This window comes from Hipposideros armiger, unplaced genomic scaffold, assembly GCF_001890085.2.
Source record: "Hipposideros armiger isolate ML-2016 unplaced genomic scaffold, ASM189008v1 scaffold_687, whole genome shotgun sequence".
Lineage (NCBI taxonomy): Eukaryota > Metazoa > Chordata > Mammalia > Chiroptera > Hipposideridae > Hipposideros > Hipposideros armiger.
The window spans coordinates 359,573-376,830 of NW_017732037.1; the positions used below are offsets into that span (position 1 = coordinate 359,573).

General features: G+C 41.0%; 1 protein-coding gene across 1 annotated transcript in view; it reads left to right on the forward strand.

The window, feature by feature from the left end:
• The window catches only part of TSBP1 (testis expressed basic protein 1), a 102,776-nt gene extending 97,605 nt beyond the window's left edge, over window positions 1–5,171 (forward strand). Inside the window, exons 5-6 of the mRNA XM_019626622.1 lie at window positions 1,640–2,209; window positions 5,080–5,171. Of these exons, the coding sequence (XP_019482167.1) occupies window positions 1,640–2,209; window positions 5,080–5,171 (662 nt within the window). The remainder of the gene's footprint in view (window positions 1–1,639; window positions 2,210–5,079) is intronic.
• The last annotated feature ends 12,087 nt before the right edge of the window (window positions 5,172–17,258 follow it).

The window sequence follows — 17,258 nt, forward strand, 5'->3', positions numbered from 1 at the left end:
CAGTCTATCTTTAAAGCCACACTCCTTAAAGTATTTGTCTAGAATCCTTAAATAACTACAAAGTGGGCATAGCAGAATAAAGATGAGGACTGAGACTTTGGGGATTAAATGGTTTACCCAAATAACGTCTGCTAGCAGGAATAGTAAACCCAGATGTTCTGATTCGGCTTTTAAATTCAGTATTCTTTCTACTATATTAATTTTTTTTTAAGATTTTATTGGGGACTTGGGGGAGGGGAACAGCGTTGGGGAATTGGGGAATGGGAACAGACAAGTTGGTTCTTTTGTTCTTCAGTCTAGTTGTGGAGGACATCGCTTCACTGGCCCATGTTGGTATTATCCAGGCGAGGCAGATCAGTGGCCAGCCACTGGATGGCCGCTCATGGCGGCTCTTGGCAGCGCATGCTGGCTGCCGGCCACTCATGGTTGCTTATGGCAGCCCACTGCAGCTTCACTGCAGCCTATGCCATTGCCAGTGACTGATGGCAGCCCAGCTCCAGGTCAAGCTGTCATTCACCATCTTAGCTGTACAGGGTGCAGCGTCACTGGCCCTAATGTGGGATCTGAACTGGGGCCCTGCTGCTCAGAGCTGGTGTCCCAAGCCAAATCTTAACTAACGTGCCACTCGGCCAGCCCTGATATAGTAATATTAAATGTTAGATTTTTTCAAAGCAAGATATACCTCTGCTCCATAGCAAGAATCCACGCAATTCTTGGTAGCACAGATAGTCTTTTTTTTCTTAATTCAGGGGATCAAAACACTAAAAAATAATAATAAAAAAATAAAACTTAAAAAATAGAAACTAACAAATTCAAGTTTATCAGATAACACAGAAATGAGGCACAGCAGAGCTGACTTACCTATACATCATAAAAGGGACCTAAAATTTTTGCAAAGTGAGTTAGCAGATATTGCAAGAAACAGTCTAGGGTAGTGGTTAAAACTGAACTCTGGAGTATGACTCCTCAAGTTCAAATCCCAACTCCACCACCTACTAACTTCATGACCATAGTCACATTAATTTAAACTTTCTTTGCCTCAGTTTCTTCATCGGTAAAATGGGGATAATAATAGTACTTACCCTACATGGTTGTTGTGAGGGTTAAATGAGTTAATACATATAAAGTGCTCAGAACAGCGAGTGCCTGGTGTGTGGTAAGCACTTAATAATTATCAGCTAGTACTATTATTATTTTTGCATAATGAAATGTGCTTTTATTCGATATGGAAAGCATATTTTGAGTTTCCTTTTTCTATTTTAAGAAACAATTATTGCTTTGTTCCACAATTTTTCTGAAAATAAATTCTCTTTCTTGTCAGAATACATCCTTCTTTAGCTATTAAGCATTATTTATTAGCTTTAATATACTGAACAAATGCCAGTTCATTTATAGTACATTTTACCTTTTCTCTCATTAACCTTCCAACTTATGGAAAACAGTCTGGAATATTATCAATCAATGCTTACTATAATTTTATGTGTAGCATTCCACCATTATATATTTTCAGGAAAAACTCAAGTTATGTCCAATTTATCAGTTTTAAGACAAAAGAAAAAGAAATCAATATCAGAGGGAAAAGTAGAAATAAAGAGAAAGTACTTGATATCTGAATCATGCACTTTTGTTGTGTGCTCAGTTATACTTCCAGGTTACATGGATGGAGAACTTGCAAAAATATCAGTTACCAAAGACCCGGTTCTAAAAAATAGAGGCACTACAAAGTCTAAGATTGGCCAAGAAGAAGACAAGGAAGCACTGAAGAAGGAAATATTATTCACAGATTCTGATGAGTCCTTCACATCAATGTGCAAAACTGAGTCCAAAAGCAAAGCAAAAGGCATTGCGTTGGAGAAAGACAAGATAAGAACAGAGGTCAAGGTTAAGGAGAGTGACACCGGAATACTGAAAACACAGGAAGCCCAAGAGAAGGAGAGGGACATGGGGATGCCAAAAAGACAGGGAGCCCAAATTAGGAAGAGTAAAGTTGGGATACCGCAAGGCCGGGGAGCCCAAGTGAGGAAGAGTGAGGCCGAGATACCGCAAGGCGGGGAAGCCCAAGTGAGGAAGAGTGAGGCCGAGATACCGCAAGGCCGGGAAGCCCAAGTGAAAAATGAGAGTTCTGAAGATGAAGGAAAGCAGAGCAAAGAAAAGGGAGATGCTGAAAGGAACATAGATACAAAACAAAATGATGCCAAAAACAAGAAAGGTGATGAAGAAAAGGGCAAAGTTAAAGGAAAGAAAGAACCAGAAGTCAAGGATAAAAAAGAATCTTCAAAAAGGGGCAGAGGAAAGTAAAGGAAGGAAATACAACAAAAGGTGGAAGAGTAAGAGTAAATAAAAGGAAGACCATGAGACAACGGATCATTAAGATTCCCATCCCCCCGGATCCAAGTCATGTCCAGTCATTGTTTAAGTGAATCATAATTATAGAATCCCTTTAATCTATACATCTGCAGAGTTTCTGCTCTTTAGAAGTGTCATCCTCTCAGCAACAAACCTCAGCTTCCAACTGTTTTATAAATTGATACTTATATTAGTCAAGAAAGACTGGATACTTTCTGAAATAAAACATTTTGATTAAATAAATGTATAATAATTTCCTTTGCCAAATACTACATCTCTGTGATAGCCCAACCAACCAACCAATAACTTTTCATGGTGGCCTAATGTTGGCAAGGCACTGTTCTAGCAATAAGGGGTAAACAGAAAAACATAAGTCAGAGTCCCTGCACTCAAGTAGCTTGTAACATATATAAGTGATAAGACAATTAAAAACAACAAAACATCTAAGTGTCAAAATGTAGTTTCCATGGACAATATAATAGACGTTAGCAACCCCTTGGGATAAGACGGCAAAGGGAATACCTCCATGGGGAAAGGAATGGTGGAATGTGACACATCTCAAAAGATGGGTAAGTTGCTGATATGCTGATGAAGTAGAAACAGCAGAAGAAAGGCAAAGGGATTCAAGACAGCCATGCCATGCTCTCTGGGAAGTAGGCAATTTTATTGTTGCTGCGGGTTCATGAAAAGGATTCTGGGGTATAATTTTGAAAAAGAGGGTTAGAAGATTCTGAGGAGATTAGAAACACAAACCTGGAATTGATATTATACTCAGCAGGCAACAGGAAGCTTTCTGGGGTATTTGTGAAGGAGAGTCAAGTGAATGAAGTAGCATTACAAAAAAAAAAAAAAAGTTAATTTTGTGCAAAATAGGTTTAAGAGGAGAAACACTATAGGTAGTAAATCTAATTAAGGGGTGCTTGGAATCATAAGTGATGGAAAGAGAATAAATAGAAGGATTATTATAGATCTGAGATTTTATTTCAAAGAAGAATCGCTACTTCGTGATGACTGACAGTATATGAGAAAGGAAAAGGGGAACAAAATTTGATGACTCCATAGCTTTTGAAACTGGGTGACAGAAAATCATTAACAAACTAGGAGCTAGTTTGTGGGACAGGGGAGGAACAAATTATTGAGTTTAAAGGGACAAATAATAACATCATTTGAGAGGTCTGTAGTCAATCCAGTAGAAGTAACAATAGAACCCAGAACAGTAAATGAGCTCCCCAAAGGGGACGTACAGAGCTAGCAGACACAGGAACAAGAGCTGAGCCTGTGCTATGTAATAGCTTGAAGAAGAAAATTAACTAAGATATGGGAAGACATAAGGAAAACCTGTGTAATGAATGTTCTGATAACTAAGGAAAATTGGAGTTTCAAAAAGAAAGGATGATTAGAGGATAGCCGAGAGGTCAAGGACCATAAGGACTAAAAGACCCCATTAGTTGCTATTTGGAAATGGCTGATGAACTTGTAAAGAGCACTTTCCAAAGAGAGGTAGCCAGGAGAGGAATTTAAGCAGGCAGAAAATAGAAACACCGGTAAGGAGTTGCAGGATGTGCCTTCCAATGAAGTCAATTTTAGTCTGCTTTAAAAGTATAGATTTTAGAAATTTTATTTTTATACTACTCATTCTGTGCTGGTTAGCCCATACTCTGAATATTATATTCAGTTCTGTCATGAGATGTGGATAAACCTTGAGAAGAGACAGATTATGATGGTAAGGGGACCCAAATCATTGCAAGTGAATAGGAAGTTCCACAGTTTCATGTGGGGGGAAAAAAACATAACAAGGAGACAATAAGAATTATTTTCAAATATATGAAGGTTCATCACAGATTAGAATATTTTGTATGGGCCCAAGGAAATAGCACCAGTGAATGAAAGGTTCAAGGTAACAGATTTTATCTCAACATAAGGGGCAGGGGGATGCCTGGAAGAGTTTAAGCAAGAGTGTGAGACTGTGTGATCATTTAGTGGGAATGTTCCAGAGGACAGTCTCAGGAACCAGTGAGTGGCTGGAACAGATTATCTTTAATGAGTCTATAATTCAAAGTATAAAATTCTTTTTTTTTTCTTTTAGTTGAGCCATCCTGCCACCTGTTGGCAGCTCAGCGACAGCTCAGCTCAGGCCAGCAAAGTATAAAATTCTTTTGGACTAACTATATATCTTCCAAGGAACCTTTTCAAAGTAATCTAATATGCTAGAATTCTTTAGAAAAGTTTGAGAGAGAGAGAGAGAGAGAGAGAGAGAGAGAGAGAGAGAGAGAGAGCCCATACTTTCGTCCCTGCCCAAAGTATAAAATGTTTCCTAAATGGTTCATGCTACCTAACTAACCACAAGCTGAACAGAGCAGCTCCACAGCTTCCAGCACAATCCAGACCACTGTGTGGGTCCCTACCATCTGCTCGCAGCCCAACCACAGTGTAGAAGCCTAAGTTGCGAAGTCACAAAACCCTGAGGCCTTCAATGAACCACATGGCTTTAGCAAGACTGAATAGCAAAAAATAAAAGGTGGGGAGAAGAAGGGGGAAAACATGGAACACGAAATATTTTTATTGTAAATTACTTGTATGCCTCTGGAGCATACTCATTTAGAGATTTTACCAGCCTTAGTTGACTTAACCGTTGTAAATAGTATGCTGTTATCAGGGGAAAATGTGACCAGAAGGCTTTTAATACAGTAAAAACATTCAGATTTTCATGATCCTTATGTCATTGTTTTATAGCTCTCTCTGGTCCATCTATAGAAACTACCCTGTATTTTCGACATAACTTCAAACTTGCAGTAAAAATATTTTCATTCCTACTAGGTCATTGAAGGTCATTCAATAGGAAACTACAACTGTGAAAACTGTGTAAACCATTCTGTAAAGGCCACCAAAACACAGGCCAACTAAAAACAATTGTCAATCCTCAAAGATACAGATATGGAAATCTTAAAAGACCCCAGGAAAAGGAAGGAAAAAAGATGGGCTATCAAAATGACACCATGTTTAGCAAAATGATATAAATATTAGGAAAATTAATAAGTATATGTACTTTCAAGATAGGCTTGAAATAAAGGTAGGAATATGGGACTTAGAAACTATTAACGGTGGATGGTAAATTTTATTGTACAAATAAGCTGACATAGATGTCAAAGGCCCTGTTCACAAGAACAAGCAGAAACAAATATCAAAACTCCAAGTCGATTGCTAAGAAAATAGCTCTTAAAAGATTTCATCACAAGGAAAAGAAAAATTTGTAACGACGTGAGGTGACAGATGTTAACTAAACTTGTAGTGATCATTTCACAATATATACATATATCATTATATTGGACGCCTTAAACTTACACTGTGTCGTATGTCGATTATAGCAATAAAACTGGGAGGGAATCAAGTCTTACACCTTAAATATATACAATTTTTTGTCAATTATACCTTAATAAAAGTAAAAAGAATGAGTGGAAGCCTTACCATTAGTTACTTTATGTTCAGAAGAGCATAAGGACATGAAAAGCAGAAAAGTGAATTTAAAGATGATGAAGTTGAATAAGAAATGCAAAGATACTGGGAAATAAACAATTTACATAAAATCAGCTAGTGTGGCTCTTATTAAAGATTCTCTGGGTTAGCATTGCATTAAAAATGTGATTTTCCATTGCCTCCAAATATCTCTCACCCTAGGCTTTAACTGGCATATCTAGGAAGTGAATGCAGGGAGCTGGTAAAAGGGGGAAAGCATAGAGCTTGAAAACAGGATCCAAAGGGATAAAAGGACAAACTGAAACTGATCAGAATATTCAGTTTTATATTTGATGAAATTCCATTGCTCTCCCCTTTAAAACAGTTCAGAATAGGAAAAACCACCAATGTCCCTACTCTGTAGCTGGGAGGTTCCAATTAGGTTTTGAAGAAATAAAAGCCCAATTTTCTAGTGTTTAAGGACTAAAGATGCTTTTATCCTTCATCATCCAGAAGACTGAGCAGCTGCCAAGACTGGGAAGTCAAACCTAAGAGATGCCACATTGTAATGGATTATACACGTTGTAACTCAGGTCTCGAAAGTATTTAAATCTTCGTTAAATTTCTCTTCAAAAATTAAAAACTCACAATGTTATCAGTGTCAACTTCCTGTGAATCTCTCCTATCTTAAATCCATGCAATATAAATATATATGCAAATAGGGTCAAACTATCCACATTATTCTGCAACTTGGTTTCTTCACCTCACAGTATATCGTGTACATCACTCCAGGTCAACAGACATCACTCCAAAGCATTATTGTTATAGTATAGTGTCCAGTACTGTGAATTCATCTCCTTACAGATGGTCATTTGGCTTGTTCCAGCTTTTTGTCATTGGCCATACAGTGCTACAATTGCCAAATGGTGCTGGAATAAACGTCTTCGTACGTAAGAATTTTATTTCTCTAGGATAATTTCCAAAAGTGAAGCTGCCTGGTCACTGGAAATATGTTTGTTGTTTTTTTAATTTTTTTTTTATTGTTAGTTTCAGGTGTACAAAACAATGCAATAGTTACCCTTTTCACCCTCACAAAGTAAGGAAATATGCATTTTTAATGTTAGTAGGTATGACTTTTCCTATAAATTTATAAAAATTCACATTCTGACCAGGAATGTGTGAGAGTTCAACTTTCCATACATTATTTCACTGATGCTGCAAACAGTAACTTTTTTAATTTTTGTCTATTTAATAAGACAAGTGGTATCTAATTCTTGCTTTAATTGCAGTTTTCTGAATACTGGTGAGACTGAGCATTTTTTCATAGGCTTTATTACGCTTTTGGACTTCTGTGAATTACTCATTTTTCAAGCTGATGGTTTGTTCTTTTCTTATTCAGTTTGTAGGTGCTTTTTTTAAAGATTTTATTGGGATATTTGGGGAAGAGAACAACATTGGGGAATGGGGGAAGGGGAACAGACAAGTTGCTGTCCTTTTGTTCTTCAGTCTAGTTGTGGAGGATGTTGCTTCACTGGCCCATGTTGGTATTATCATTGCGNCCGAGTGGCTCAGTTGGTTAAGAGCTCACTCAAGAGTTTGAGCTCTGAGCAACAGCGGTTCGATGCCCGGCCCAAGCTAAGCTGCCAATAGGTAGCAGGATGGCTCAGCTAAAAAAAAAAAAAAAAAAGAAAATCATGATGGGGGACAGTGGGTGTTGTAATGGTGGCACTAAATCTTCTATTTTGAGATTTGAATCTCTGGTATAATTCAATTTAACAAGTGTAATTTAGCTTGGGACTTTTTGAAAGCTTTCTTTGCCTCCTTTCCAAAAAACCTTAATGACTTTGTTTACTGTATATTTACTCTGCATATATGGTGACTTGGGAGAGGATTTGCATCTATATGGAATCCACTCCTGGATCCAACTTAAATCTTCATAACATATGCAAAGGTTGTTATAACAAATTTAACTGCACCTTCCCCCACCCCAACGGACAAAGCCAAACTCAATGGACAATTTCTTTACAAGCTGAAGCAACTTTCGTCCTGGTTAGAAAATATAAAAATTCAGGTGAAACGAAGACTCGACGCAATAGTCTCCAGGAGACTCTGCCCAGCCGACCCTCTTCTTACTTTAATAAGACTTCCTTCTTTATTTCTACCTGACTGGTGAATGCTTTCACAACCCGTGAGCGAGCAACCACAACAAATGACAAAGCTACATGACAAGAAGGCAGTCCCTCAGATACACCGAAGTGAAGATACACATCAGGGAGGCGAGACGGAAGGAGAGGGGAGGCTACTCCTGAAAGAGTTACTAGAGAAGTGCCCTCGGTTTCCAGCTTTGACTCCCCTGGGAAAACTCCGAATTCCCTGAAATGAAGCTGAAAATGGCTGGCTGGAACCTGACCTCTCTGTGAAAATGTCTTCCTTGCTGAGGAGACAGTAACTCAGAAAGCTGGAACCAGAGGTTCATGGTAGAAGGAGGAGTTAAAGTCCAAATCCTAAGAAGAAGGGATGAAAACGAAGCTGAAGACTCTGCCCTAAAGTTTCTGCCGAGAATGAGCACAGTCCTGAGTGACGAAGAATGTCCCACCTCACGGGAAACCAGCTTTTGCCCAGCCCTGTGAAAGCTGAATGAGAAGACAAGAATAAGAGATGCAGAGTCCCAGCTGGAAAGCAGAATTCCACTGAGATGGGGCTGTTTATATGGGTGAGGGCTGGGTGAGGGGAACAGCAAGGGATCCAATGGCAGCAGGGAGCCTTTATCTCCTCCCCCACCTCTGTCAAGAAGGGACAGGAGGAGGAAGAATGACAGGATGACAGTTGTAGTTCCAGAGAAACCCAGACACTAACGGAAGGAGCATCGGAGAAATGCCCCATCTCCTCTCCTTCCACCACATGTGCCTCCCATTGGCCAAACCAAGTGAGACGCCGCCAGCAAGAGGGCCTCCATGATTAATCTGTAGAGACCCGTATGCCTGGTCACAAAGCTGGGCAGGGAAAAGTGAGAAAGGATGGGGAGGAGAGGGCAACAGAGACTAACACAACAAAGAACAAATGGACCTGGGGGAGGAGTTAATATGAGAACCCACCCCCCATCAGTCATGAACATCTTCCCAGGTTACCCAACTACTGCTTCTGCCAGATGACAACCCTCCCCTTCACAAAGATGTGAGCACCAATGACAATCCAGTGACAAGCCCAGTGAATGGGGACTCTAGGTGCACACAGAAGTGGGAAAGGTAGCATGGCTGGCCGGGGAGGCTCTGGAGTGGGACAAAGCCGAGCCCTTGATGTCTCCAGGCCTGAAGCCACAGTGCAGCCCACCCTGTGGGGCCTGCAGAGGCCCTGTCACCACTTCTACCCCACCCACTGCTGCTGGCTGAGCCTCCAGGGAAAGAGGAAGTTGTGTGGCTGGGAGGTGGGGACTTCCCAGCAGATGCAAAACCAGGCCACAGGTGTGAGTTCTACAGGCTTCACCCTAGGAGCCTCCCCAGGGACAGCCCCATCCACCTCTGCCATCACTTCCTCCATGTCCCCACCCCCNGAGGCAGTCGCTCGCTGGCCGTTGGACGGCAGCTCACAGTGGCTCACGGCAGCCCACTGCAGCAGAGGCTGCAGCCTACGCCATCACTGGTGACTCACAGCAGCCCAGATCCAGGTTGAGCTGTTGTTCACCATCTTAGCTGTAGAGGGCACAGCATCACTGACCCTCATGTGGGATCTGAATGCGGGCCCTGCTGCTCAGAGCTGGCGTCCCAAGCCAACTCTTAAGCAACGTGCCACTTCACTGGCCTTGTAGGTGTTTTTTGTATATTAATGTTTTCTCTGCCATTTGTGTTGAAAAAATGGTCTCTCAATCTTCTTGTCTTTTCTCGGCACTCAATTCATCCAACCTGTCACCTACAATTATATCTTGAATCTGACCGCGTCTCACCTCCTTCATCAGGTAATCCATATCTCACCTGTGATGCTCTGATAGTCTCTAAACTGAACTTCTTGACTCCACTCCCCACTACCAGCCTATTTTCCCTACTGCAGTCAAAACCATACTTTCAAAATGTAAATTAAATCATGTTACTTCTCTGCTCAAGACCCTCCGAAGGCTTCCCAGTCCCCTCAATGTAACAGCCCAAAGTTTTATGGACTTCGAGGCCTTCCAGTATCCAGCTTCCGGTTTCCCCTCCAGCCTCGTCCCCCACGCTCTCTCCCTCCCAATCCCACAGCCACTGCGGTGGCCTCGTTGTTCTTCACACCTGCCAAGCATGTTCCTATTTGAGAATCTGCCTGGAACGCTTGCCCTCAAATATTTGCACAACTCATTTCCACAATTCTGTAAGATGTCGGCTAACATGACTACACTAACTAAAACAGTACTCCCCATTCTCTACCTCTCTGTCCTGATTTCTTTTCCTTCCCAACATTTATCACTGCCTCATATTATATATTTATTTGATTGTTTATTGACTTCCTGCCCCATTAGAATATACACTCTAAGAAGACAGGGACTTTGTTTTGTTCACTGCTGAATCTCCAGCGCTTTGAAAAGTGTCTCACACAGAGTAGATGCTCAACAGCTACCTGTTAAGTAAAATGAAATAAAATAAAGGTACCTTTTACTATACAAAAATGTGTTGCATTTAGTCACTTGTGTCTACCTTATCCTTGATAGCTTCTAGGCTTTCAAAAGTGTCTCCACTACTACTGTGGTATGTATATTGAGTCTTTTTTTCCTAAAATTTTTGTTTCTCATTCACACTTATTTAATCCATTTGTTTATGGTGCGAGTTAGGGGTTTAGTTTTCTTTTCTTTCATATAGAAATCAAATTTGTCAGCAGCAGCATTTGTAAAATAAGCCATCCTTTTTTCCACTAAATCATGCATTCTCAGCGGGAGCCATGTTGCCCACCAGGACGCAAAATTGAGTCTTGAGGGTCAAAAAATTGTATTTTTATGTATAAATCATACTCATAAAGTACATAGGTAGATATGCAGTATATTCACAAAGTACATAAGCAGATTATACTATATTTTTGATATTAAAATTTTATTGGGAGGGAAGATGAGGATAAAGATACCTTCAAAAGGCTCCTTGGGGTGATAATGAAAAAAAAATTTCAATCTAGTACTGCTTTGATTAAACAGGCTTTATAGAAAGTTTGAATATCTACTAGGCATGTCCTATTCTACTCTTCTTTTTCATTGTTATCTTAGCCCTTTTGGACATATATTCTGCCATGTGAACTTTAAAATAATTTACCTGACTCCTTCCCCCCTAAAAAAGTAACATTCTGACTGAAAATTAGTTAAGTTTATAGAATGATTGGAGGCATTTGATGATGATGATGATGATGATTATTTAAGTCACTCCACCCATAAATATATGAATCTTCCTTGGTTTAGGACTTGATTTTGATGCTTTCACAAGACTTTCTAGTTATCTTCTTATTAGTTGTGGTTATATTTATTCCTAGGTACTTATCAGTTTTGTTGTCAAGGTAAATGTGATTTCTTTGTTTTTCTTAAACGTTTTTTTAAATTAACTTAGTGAAACAAATAACTGTGGCATGTGTTACACACCAAGTTGCAGAGTTCTTGTTCAAAATCCCATAGCCTGAACTAAAGAGAGCAGAGATAAAAACTGAAAACTTCAGTCAGCACTGTAGGGATTAAATAATGACACAAGAGAAGCCTCAAAGCTGCCTCTAATTAATGACCAGGTGAGGTAGTGCTAGATTGGAGCTGGACCTGAGGCCTCCTCAGATGCCCGTCCCTGGCACACACCCATAGGCAGCTTCCTCTGCCTGGAAGTCACCCCATCCATTCAAACACGTCCTCTGGGTCTGGGTTTAAACTTAAACCCAACCTTCTCACCCATCCCAAGACCCCCAGCGAGGCTGGCTCCCTTGGTATTCTCTCCTCAGCACAGTCTGCTGTGGCCTCTCCCAGTCATAATAAATGCACGACTCCTCCCTAGACTGCACTCCGGGATCAGGGACGGCGTCTGCTGTGCTCACCCAGGGGCCTCTGGCTCCCAGCACGGTGCTCAGAATCTCCTCTTCCCTCCGAAACAATAGGTGCAGCGGGACTTCGCAGTGAGACGCCGTGTTAAAAGATCCCCAGTGGATTTTCTTTCCTGGCAACTCCTTACTCTCCCGGTCCCGCCAGCAGCAGCCCTTCACCATGAGCCCTAGAGACGGGCTGGGGCTTGTCCAAAGGAGCAAGTGTGGTTGATGGAAGAGGGCTGGGAGGGAGAGTCACTCCTTGAAAGGTTCATTCTTCAAATGTGATTTCTTAAATTTCATTTCTAATTAGTTTTAACAAGTATATTGAAAAGCCATTCATTTTGTATATTTATCTTGATTCCTATACGTTACCAGATTTTCATATTAATACTAACAGTTTTTTTAACCATTTGGGGGGTTTTCTAACATACTTATGTAAAGAAATACAATTTTTCTTTACACAGTCTACATGTACACATTTTGAGCATTTGTTGTTAGATGTATACAGGCTCCAGATTTTTGCAGGAGAATACTTTCTTTTATTAACAGTCAATGAAATACTTTATTTCTAGTAATGCTTTCAGATTTCAATTCTATTTTAATTGTTTTATTTTGCTTAATATTTTCCACTACTATGTCTATTTTTATTATTTTACTGTTCAGATTCCAATATCTCATGCAAATAGAAAATAACTGGATTCTTTTCCCCAATCTGAGTATATGTCTTTAAAAGTTCACATCATTTAAATTTGTGAAGATTACTGATGTATCTGATTTTGGTTATAACAACTTACTTATTGCTTGCCATACAGCATAATTTTTATGTCACTATTCCACTGTCCTTGCTATTGTCGTCTGATACTTTCATTCTGCTGTTTTTAAGCACCTGAAAACTAGTCATGGTAATTATATTTAATTATACTTAAATACATTTAATTATATTTATTTAGATTTATCACATTTACATATACCTTTGCTCACTATTTCTCCTTGTATCTTTTTCTTATTAAATTTATTGAGGTGACATTAGTTAATAAAATTATATAGGTTTCAAATGTACAATTCTATAATATAGCATCTGTATATTGCACTGTGTGTTCACCACCCAAAGTTAAATCTTCTGTCACCATATATTTGACCCCCTTTACCCTTTTCTACCTCCCCAAACCCCATTTTCCCTTTGGTAATCACCATAATGTCATCTGTGTCTATGAGTTTTTGTTTGTTTGTTTATCTTGTTTGTTTGTTGCTTTCAGTTTTATATCCCACATATGAGTGACACCATATGGTTCTCAACTTTTTCCATTGGACTTATTTTACTTAGCATGATAGTCTTAAGATTCATCTATGTTGTGACAAATGACAGTATTTCACTTTTTCTTATGGCAATCATCTATTGAAGGACAATTTGATTGTTTCTATGTCTTGGCCACCATGAGTAGTACTGCAATGTACCCCAAATAAACATAGGGGTACATATATCTTTATGAATAAATATTTTCAAAATTTGGGGGTAGATACCCAGAAGAGAGATTGCTGGGTCATATGGTAATTCCATTCTCAGTACTGTTTTTCGAGAGTAGCTGTACCAATTGGCATTCCCACTAACAGTATATGAGGGTTCCTTTTTCTCCACAGCCTCTCTGACATTTGTTATTATTTATCTGGTTGATGATGGCCATTCTAACCGGTGTGAGGTGGTATCTGTTGTTGTTGACTTGTATGAGTTCTTTACATATTTTGGATATTAGCCCCTTCTTGGAGGTGGTGTTTGCAAATATCTTCTTCCATTTGGCTTGTGGCCTCATGTTTTGTTAATTGTTTCTTTTGCTGTGCAGAAGCCTTTCAGTTTGCTATAGTCACATCCATTTATTTTTGCATTCACTTCCCTTGCCCTTGGGGTCAAATTCATTAAATCCTCTCTAAGACCAATATCCACAAGTTTAGTACCTATGTTTTCTTCTATGTGTTTTATTGTTTCAAGTCTTATATTTAGGCTTTTGATCCATTTTCAGTTAACTTTGGTATATAGTGACAGATAGCAGTTTAATTTCATTCTTTTGCATGTGGATTCCCAGTTCTCCCAGCACCATTTATTGAAGAGGTTCTCATTTCTCCATTGTATGTTTTTGGCTCCTTAGGCAAGTCACTTAGCTGTTCTGTGCCAAAACAACCTCAGAAACTCCTGCATCACTTGCTAGTCAGTGTTGCTATTCGGGATCAAAAAATATACCATGCGTGAAAAGATTTTAGAGAATAAAATATAAATTATTCCATAATTATAAGAAAGCCCTTTCATATACAGTCTTTTTCTAACAAAGATATATTCTGGAAATAACTCAAAAATGGGAATGAATTTAAGAACAGGGATTGAGGTGAACTCTGGGGTAAAAGTGGCCAATTGTTCTCAGATGAATTATTTCAGGAGATAAACATCACTGTTCTGGGGCATTGACAGCCCATCCGTCTCAGTCCCACGTGTGGTCCACCTGGTATTCCCCCAGTGACTTTTGTTTGTTTGTTTGTTCGTTTGTTTGTTTGTTTGTTTGTTTGTTGGGGTACAGTGTGTTTTTCCAGTTTGTTTGTCTGTTTGTTTGCAGTTTGTTTGTTTGTTTGTTTGTTTGTTTGTTTGTTTGTTGGGGTACAGTGTGTTTTTCCAGGACCCATCAGCTCCAAGTAAAGTAGTTGTTTCAATCTATTATAGTTGTGGAGGGCACAGCTCAGTGGCCCATGTAGAGATCGAACCAGCAAACTTGGTGTTATGAGCACTGCACTCTAAGCAACTGAGCTAACCAGCCATTCCCCAACCCCCATAAATTTTTGATCAGCACCTTCAGGAATTGGAGAGAACAGACTCTACCTGGATGGTGTTTTAGGGTCAGGCAGGAAGTCACAATCCTAACTGAATGACCCCATTTATTTATGTGGCTCCTTTAATGAAATCGCAGAGTAGCTGGCTTTTGGCTTCCAGGTGCTGCCCAAGAGCTGGGTGCATTGAAGGCTAGAAAAGTAGCAAAATGGTGAGTAGGTCAGGGTTGCAATGAGACCCAGGCTGCATGACAGACTCCAGGGGCCACCATCACACCCAGGTTCCCAAGCACTGGATGGGAAACAGCAGCCCCGATCGGGTGAGACTGTGGAACAGGCTTCTGCCTCCCACCAGCTCCCACTTCTGTCCCAAGGAAAAGGGTCCACGTGTGTGTGTCTAGATAGAAACAAGGAGAGGAACACCTGGGCACAGGTGGGAGGAAAACTAAAGACATCTGGAGAGTCACTCACCAGCCAGGTAAATGCTCTTCCTCCAGTCTGAAAGACAACACACAGGAAACAGGTCAGCTAAGAACCAGGTCTCCCACAGAGGGTTCAGGAGGAAATGCGGAACTTAACAAGTTGTGCCCAGGGTGCATCTGAAAGAGAGTGGAAAAGAACATGAACTCCCATCCCCAAAGGAAGGGAAGACTGTGTGCCCAGAGAAGCCACAGAAAAGAACCTCTCTGTATCCTAGGACTTCCGACTCCAGACCTGTCCCAGCCTCCATGGTTCCAACTGCCCTCTCTGGATCTCCACAGCCACGTGGTCTGGGCCGAGGGCCCTGGGTCTCCCCGAGATCTGGAGCCCCGACTCTGGTCCTGCCGTCAGCTTTGCCTCGCAGCACCGGCTGCCACACTTACCAGCCTTGGGCCTGTCCTGCCTGACCTCTGCCTCTAGCGCCCTCCCCTTTGTCTGCTGCTAGTCCTTAGTCCGGTGCAGTCTCCTGTTCTCAAAGCTCCTGCAGCTTTGTGGAATGTTGTCTCTTGATATAATAGCCAGCCCCAAAGAGTAGGAGCCCCAGCATGGTCAGGCTCCCCAGGAAAGCTGGCTTCCAGGGAGAGGCCTGGGAAAAGAAGGGCTCTGCACCCAGCAGAGACGCCATCGGGGGCAGGTTCCAGCTGTCTTAACAATAAACCACGAATGATTTTTCTTGCTCAAATATAAATTATCCTAATGCTAATAAGGTTAATATTTTATTTTCCTCTTTCACAGCCCTATAATACCTCTTATCTTTTAGCTGCTTCCGTGCTTTTGAAACAGTTTCAGATAAATACCTAAGCCATTAAAACAATGGTAAATGTAAAATGAACTGTGATTTTTATTTTATTTTTTTTTAATTGGGGAATTGAGGAGGGGGACCAGCCAAGTTGTTGTTCTTGAATCTTAGTTGTGGAGGACGCCAGTCACCATCTGGCTTCCCATCAGCAGCTCGTGGTCTCTAAGCTCAAGGTGCTGTGTTACAATCTTAGTTGCAGGTGTGCGTAGCCACCATCCCATGCAAGGGTCGAACCAGCAGCCTTGTTGTTAACAGCACACGCTCTATCCACTGAGCCATCCAGGCAGCTCAAGGTGCCAAGTTCAGTCTTAGTGGCGGGCAGATGTAACCCACCATCAAACAGGCAGTCTTGTTGTTAGGAGCCCGTGCTCTCACCAGCTGAGCCATCCTGTCACCTGTTGGCAACTCAGCAGCAGCTCGGGTTGGGCTCAGCTCACTGGCCCTTGTGAGAATCAAACCAGCAGCCCTGTTGCTCAGGGCTCACGCTCTTAAGCTAACTCTTAACCAACTGAGCCACTCGACCAACCCTGAACTGTGACTTTTTGAAGTGACAGTGCCTGGGAAGGATTAAACCCCTTTTATAAAATGATGCAACCCAGTAGAGCTTATAGATTGACTTGATTTGATTGGGCTCACTGGGTTATCTTCTACTGCAGGAAAAAATTTTAAGAACTATTTCTGACTGCTTAGTTTTGGAAAAAGTAAAAAGAAAAAGAAACAAACAAACACACACACACACACACACACACACACACACACACACACACACTGATTCACACAAATGAGGTGATAGTTTGTGTTTCAACTTTCAAATTTTTTCCTTCTTTTCTCTAACCAGTGTGACCTTGATGGTGGGCTGAGCTCTGCCCTGGCACCCTATTGAGCAGAACCCCAAGGGCAGGCCACCACCTCCCCCTGAGCCTGCACCTCTGCCCTCTGGTGAGGAGAGCCCTTCCCAATATAGGCTGTTATCCCCATAACTCAATTAACCAACCAAAGGTTCCTGGGAGAATTCCATAAGCCCCTCACTCATTTCTAGGAGTCAGGGCCTGCCCAGGTCCACCCAGAGGTTGGCTGCAAAGCCCACCTAGCGCAGCACCTTCCCCACCACCCTGAGTGGGCAATCCATTCTGCCTCCAAAGTCTGAGATCCAGGCAAGGTGAGGAGGCCGCATTCCCACCCCAGCCCTGAGATGTTAAAGGGAAAGGAGTGAGACCAGGGAGAAAGACATTCTAACAGAAGTTTTAATACATTTTATTACACTAATTAATAAGTGAAAGATAAATAAGGAATTAAAAGGGAAGGAAGCAGATAGAAAGATGGCATAAGAAAGGGAAGAGAAGGAAGGAAGGAAGGAAGGAAG